Genomic DNA, 6,412 nt, shown 5'->3' on the forward strand with positions numbered 1-6,412 from the left:
ACTGGTCCAGGACTGGTCCAGGTGCACCTTCTTCTGGAAGAGACAAAGAAAAAACATGATAGAAATAATTACAATAAACATGTGGAAACTAACTTTCCTAAGCATCTTTTCATCACGTCTGGAATACCACATATTTCATATAATCTGACATAAAAACATTTAGTGCAGACTCTGCACCGACTTGCTTTTTTTGTATTTCATCAGCTWTGATGTCTTGTGAAACTCCAAAATATGATGTTGAATGAAAAAACAAAAAACAAAAATGAATTTGAGAAACCCAAGTCACATGTTGGCCACCTAGCTGCTCATTCAAGTATTCATCAGATAAATGCATGTTGTTTGGAYGGTGGTTCCTTTAACGGTGAAGCTGCTCCGTGTGGATGGAGGGAGGAAGGGGGAGGCTGACATGGCTCGGTTGTCTCAGTCTGTTTGTGTGCAGGCATCTGCACGGGGCAGCACAAAGGGCTCTCTGTATATTCAGAAACACACACACAGCTCTTCTCGGACTTGACTCAGCAAGTTTGATTGTGTTTATTCTTCTCTCGTGTGTCTCTCCTCCTCTTCCTCCCTCTCCCCTCTTGTTTTCATCTCAGCTCCACCTTTCCTTCCTTCTCTTTGCTGTCGCTTCTGGCTGAATTATTCATGTCGAGTCCATTGTGCCAAATGGCCTGTGCATTGCTGATTCGAAYGGATTCATTTCATTTGGGCCATGTGTTGCAGTGGTGTGTGCGTTGGTGGGGRGTTTTTGGGCATGTGTGAGTTTGGATAATAGGAGTGATGGAAGCTGGGACACTGTGGAAACCAGCTGAGGAAGTCAGGGATAATAGATGGTGAGAGTTAACAAAACTATTATTTAGGAAAGCAAGTAAAACTAGAAGCACTCGGAGAGTGCAAACCTCCGCCACGACCAATTTCCCCCATCCTGTAAGAGTTAATGCGCAAAAGCAGAGATGGAAACACATTTGCCGAATAAGTTCTGACGTAGCGAACATTTAAGCAGGCAGTATGCACGGGATTTCTTCTCGGTGGAGTCCAATGTGAAAAAAAAAGTCAGACTCGTCACCCGACGTTATTCATCATCAAACTGGTGTGGGATTAAACTCCTAAGTTTTCATCAGTCACGTTTCACCATGTAAAACGTCTGTTTTATCCCCTTGTATGAGTTTGTAATGGTTTGACTCTCTTTCCTSTCTCCCCCCGTCTCCAAACTTTGAGGCCCGGCAGCTCTCTGTTTACAAGCCTAGTAGAGAGAAACTGTTCTGATTGGTTGTTTCGGAAATGTGTTGTGTTTGAGGAAATGAGAAAAATAGTTTTCATGGTGCAGTCACGCACTTCCTGGTCACAAAACGGTCTGTAAATGTGCAYATTATGGCAAAAATTATTCATCATTAAATGTGGTTTTAACATTACTTTTATAAAGTTTGAAGTCCTTACTGTCCAATCCAGCTCACTGTTTTTTACTGAAGCCCTGTGAAAGCATCACAGCTTTGCTGATCTCAGAGTGTTAAAAGAAAAAAAATTCCTGTATCCGCATCGTGATCCAGAACATCACCAAAATTTAAAGGTTTGTTCCTTGGCCCAGTACCCACATGTGGTAAAAAATGTCATGACAATCCGTCCACAAGTTTTTGAGTAATGTTGTCCACAGACAGAACGACAGACAGACAGATATACGCGACMGAAAACATTACCTCGCCCTTGGCGGAGGTAATAAACTAAATCAAGCTCCAACAGCAGATATTTTTAGTGCAAACATCATCTGGCCTTTTCTTGTTAACCTATTATTAATGAAGCAGAAATGCAAATGATTTTCCTCAAACAAGGAGAGAAGATTTTAGAGAGGAAGATGAAGAGAAAACAGAGAGCCCAGATCTTATATCCATCGGGATCTAACCTACTTACACTGTTTGTCTGTGTGTAGTTTAACTAGTTTTATGCTCCAATGTTTTATTTTCTAGTCAGCAAACAGAAATATAAAGCTCCATGATGCTTCTCTCTCCAAGTCTATTRCCGACGTATCCAATCAGGGGCTGCTATCACATGTTTTTCCCTGTATCCCCACTTCAACACACCTGATTCAATGATTGGAAAAAGCAGCCCTTGAGGAGCAGGATTGGACACCCACTTATTGTAGTATTTACAGTTCAAAGTTTTAAGGAAATTCTGAGGCTTGTTTAATCGTCTCATAGCTCTTGACAGACTTCCTGCTGAGTGCAGGATTACATAAGCAGGGCTAAGTCTCCTTCATCTTTATAATGTATGCCTGATGAGCACACAGGGGTGTCTGATTAGTCTACTCTGTGGGATTTATATGAGTCAAGTCAACATAAAGTGTAGATTTTAGCCCCACAGAAGTGCTTTTGTCTGCTGTTTTTAGTTACAAAAACAAAGTGAAGTTTTGTAATTTAAAATGACCAAAGGAAATCTTAATACAAACCTATCCATTTCCAAAATATCCATGCGTCAGTGGTATTACACTACTGTTTGTGTGAGTGTCGTAGCCAAAATGTCCATATGGAGAGACTAAATATGGCCATGAAAGGCGAGGCTGCTCGTTTGAAGGATTCACATCTGGGATTACTTTGATCCTGAACAGCTTAGTAAGGCTGAAAAAAAGAAAACTTCCCTTCAGAAGCTTCACCTCCAAGCCTGCTGAGTCCAATCACTTCGATATGAAGCAGCTGGCGCTCTGACAGTGAGAGGGGGATCAGACTTTTGGGTGCTGAAACCTTTGCACTGATCTACATTTTTGAATGATTTTATTTCACGATGACTGATTTTGGCCTTTTGTGTTGAATGTGTGAAATCTATGACTTTAATGTCCAAAAGCATAAAAATKGATTGTTTAGCTTCTCCTCTCGCAGCTGTTGAAATGGATGTGATCACATGCTGTGAATGAGCTCTGCGGTTTCTAAAGCATTGCTCTTTTTAACCTTTTCTGAGCTGGGCTGCAGTGAAATCGTGTCCTRGATTGTGCAAAACTTAATAACGGATCTCCGTGTTGGTTGGGTGGAATGAGCTTGTGGGTTTGGTCTAGTGTCTGTTAGCCTTTGTGGTGATCGCACACTTACAGACTGTCAAATCACCAGCAGACATTAATAGGCTTAAAGAAGGTGGAGAAGCTTTGTCTTAAGAAAAAAAATCTGTAGCTTGGTGTGTCAAGCTTTCAGAGGGAAAGGAGCACAAAGTGGGGGTTTCAAAGTGCCCGTGACATCAAATTTGTGTAATAAATATGAATGCATTTTTGGAAAGATAACTTATTTAAAAAAAAAATCACGCAGCTGAGATGAAGAGTTGTTGAGATGTTTGCATGTGCAGTAACAGGAAGTGATGAAAAAGGGGAATGTCTGCAYGTGAACAGAGCATTGCTACAACACAGACTGTAAAGAAGAATCTGATGTTTCTTTAGATTATTTTGAGTCTCTATCAGAGAGATTAAGAAGAGTCAGAGTTCAAATAATATTGTTTCAATAAACAAAAACCAGGGAGTTTTCTTTTTTAAAGAGTTCCCCTTTGATGTCACTTCCTGTTTCATAATTTGCATTACGAGTATTGACTTAGTGGAAAGAAATACCCATGCATAGTCTTAGTTTTTTCTCAAAAATGCTCAATAATTTTATAATGTTGATATTATGTTGAAGTTCTTTTTTCTATTTGTTGCTTTACAACTTGTCCTTTGAAAAAAATGTGTTCCAGGAAAATGTGTGAACCTGTAAATTAGTCAAGTAAAATTCTAAATGAAATGGTTTCCTGAAATCCTCTGTGACCGTGCCAATAGTGCTGTGACTTGTTTTGTAATTGCTTTGAACATAAATAAAGAATTTCTTTCTATGTTTCAGATACACTAAAGGGGAACTGGACATTGCCTACATTACATCAAGAATCATAGGTAAATAAGAACAGGACTGTAAGTAGTAGACTTTATAAATGAATGAACAAGAATAAGTAAGAATCACCTGCCTGATTCAAAGTCTCACACACTGAAAACACTCACAGGGTTTAAGTACATCATCATCAGGCAGTCATGTCTAATTATGTCCACATGCACAGTTTATACACACAGGCATCTCCACCTTTAGCTGACCTCCAGTTTCACAGCTGAATTGTTAACAATGTTGCAGAATGTGAGTGTGAAGCTGCAGGATGTCAGTAGAGGACAAAGTCAGATGAGGTTTTGTCACCTGAAGACTTGGAATAATCTGCTTTTTTGACAGCGGTGCTGTAACATTAGCCCACTCTTCATAGTTGAATTTCAGAATTACCATCATAGCCTAGGTCGGCCCTGCCCAGCCCTGGATGTTTTGCACTGTTATCAGAGCCGCTTCGAAGTGGGTGGGAACTGTTTACCGGAAAAGCGTGCATTAATGGTCCTTAAATGTCGAGTGAGACGACGAATGGTGATGCACAGAAGAGCGGAGAGTTTCCGAAGGCTGTACTTGGCCATACAACAGCAACAGAAAGCGGCTATAGCGAGACGCAGACGGCATCGACGAGTAAGCTAGCAATATTAGCTTGTTACATGCTACCGTCATGAAAGCAGTTGCTTTTTCATAGATCTATATGTTTTTTAATGACTTGCCAGACTCATTTTGACTCGTCAGAGCAAAACAAATAAGTCGTCAAAGTGGGCCGGCACGATTGGAACCTCGCCTGGTCAGGTTCCAGAACTCGGGCTGGATCCGGCCCTGCTGCGCTTATGCACAACCGCCGAACCTGGGTTAGAAGTCGGGCTGGGGCCGGCCCTGCAGTGTGTAAACGCCTACAGAGGGCCACGTGAGCGTTATGGTACCAGTTGTAATTTCAGTGTTTCGTGTTTAACCTCGATTAAACAGAAACTTGTTGATATGGCTGAGCACTGCTAACAAACARTAACTGAGCTCTATGTGGTATTTCCTGCRTAGAAACAGYGTTTTAACACGTCCTCTTACAAACATTGAAAAATWCTATGTCTACAACGAACTAAATGTGAAATAAATAATACAGAAATACGATTTAAAGTAAAAGTAAGAGAGTTTTACTCACTGTTGAGCTGTGGTGAGTAGCTGTCGTCTTGTRGTAAATTCCCACTTAAAGTAGGAGCAAAAGTAGCYGGCAAAAATGCAGCAAAACTGAGATTTTAATGGGTAAAATGATCAACATGCATTATGGGAGATGTAGTTTATGGTGGCTTTAAAGCAACATTTGCTTATTTTAAAACATTAATACATCTTTGAAGCTCTCGCGGGCCACATAAAATGCTGTAGCGGGCTACATTTGGCCCTCGGGGCTTAAGTTTGACACATATAGTCTACAGTAGTAAAAGCTGTTTTTATGTAAAACCTTCAAATACGTCTAGTGTGTGTGAATTTATAGCATCTCAGAAAGCTTTAAACATCTAACTTTCTTYTAAAAATTTATTTCCCAGTGATGACGTACCCAGCAGAGTCGGTCCAGTATGGGTACCAGAACCATGTTGARGACATCCGCTCCTTCCTCGACAGCCGCCATGCAGACCACTACACTGTCTTCAACCTATCGCAGCGCAACTACCGYGGGGCCAAATTCTCCAACAGGGTTAGTGTGGACATATCTCAGGAAGCTGTAGGTGAAGTCTATGTGTGCTTTTRTTTTGGCATTGTTTTCTTTGCTATAGCTGCACTGTTGTGAAACATGAGGACTTGCATGTTTTTACACAGCATTTGCTTTATATCGTGGTTGTGAAATAATTAAAGTGTAAAAACTATGAACACTTCATATCATCTACATTTTCCTGATTGTATTGATTAATTTGGGCTCATGCCGTTCAGGGCTTTTGCACGGCTGGATTTAAACTCAAKTGAAAACACATGATGGTTTTATAAATTAAAGACTGCCACCCTGCGGCAGATAAAATCTGGAAGTTAGATCTGAAGCGGATGACTCATCAAGGTGATAGGTGTGTCCTGCTGCTGCAGAGCCTTTATTATTCTCCACCAATTCTTTCATTTCTCCTGTTGCTTTTCTAAACMTTTCTAATTGTCCATCCTGTTTTTGCCCCACCACATTTGCCGTTTTCTCTCCTTGTCTGTTAATCTTATTTTCTGTTCCTGTCCCCTTTGGTTCCCTGTATCAAACCTTTCCCAGGTCTCGGAGTGCAACTGGCCTTCGCGCCAAGCTCCAAGCCTTCACAACTTGTTTGCTGTGTGTAAGAATATGCACAACTGGCTCAAACAGAACCCCAAGAATGTGTGTGTCATCACCTGCTCGGTAAGAACACACACCCATGTGCAAATCAACTAATTGGAATTTTATTACCATACATGCATATTAAATATTATATATTTATTTTAGTCCAAACAAAGTGCCTGAAAAAATTATAAATACTAAGTGAAACAAAGTCAATGGTAAAGTTATTTTTTTCTTTAATTATTTTCATTTAACACTATTTACCACC

At 40.4% G+C, this 6,412-nt stretch overlaps 1 protein-coding gene across 5 annotated transcripts in view; it reads left to right on the forward strand.

Annotated features, from left to right (window-relative positions):
- The window catches only part of dnajc6 (DnaJ (Hsp40) homolog, subfamily C, member 6), a 50,763-nt gene that overhangs the window by 19,272 nt on the left and 25,079 nt on the right, over nucleotides 1–6,412 (forward strand). For 4 of the 5 annotated variants that reach the window (XM_014014296.1, XM_014014295.1, XM_014014292.1 and 1 more), the window contains 3 exons: nucleotides 3,840–3,889; nucleotides 5,405–5,580; nucleotides 6,103–6,225. In XM_014014296.1, the coding sequence (XP_013869750.1) occupies nucleotides 3,840–3,889; nucleotides 5,405–5,580; nucleotides 6,103–6,225 (349 nt within the window). The remainder of the gene's footprint in view (nucleotides 1–3,839; nucleotides 3,890–5,404; nucleotides 5,581–6,102; nucleotides 6,226–6,412) is intronic. The other variant, XM_014014293.1, reaches the window with a different exon arrangement.

This window comes from Austrofundulus limnaeus, unplaced genomic scaffold (assembly GCF_001266775.1).
Source record: "Austrofundulus limnaeus strain Quisiro unplaced genomic scaffold, Austrofundulus_limnaeus-1.0 Scaffold113, whole genome shotgun sequence".
Taxonomy (NCBI): domain Eukaryota; kingdom Metazoa; phylum Chordata; class Actinopteri; order Cyprinodontiformes; family Rivulidae; genus Austrofundulus; species Austrofundulus limnaeus.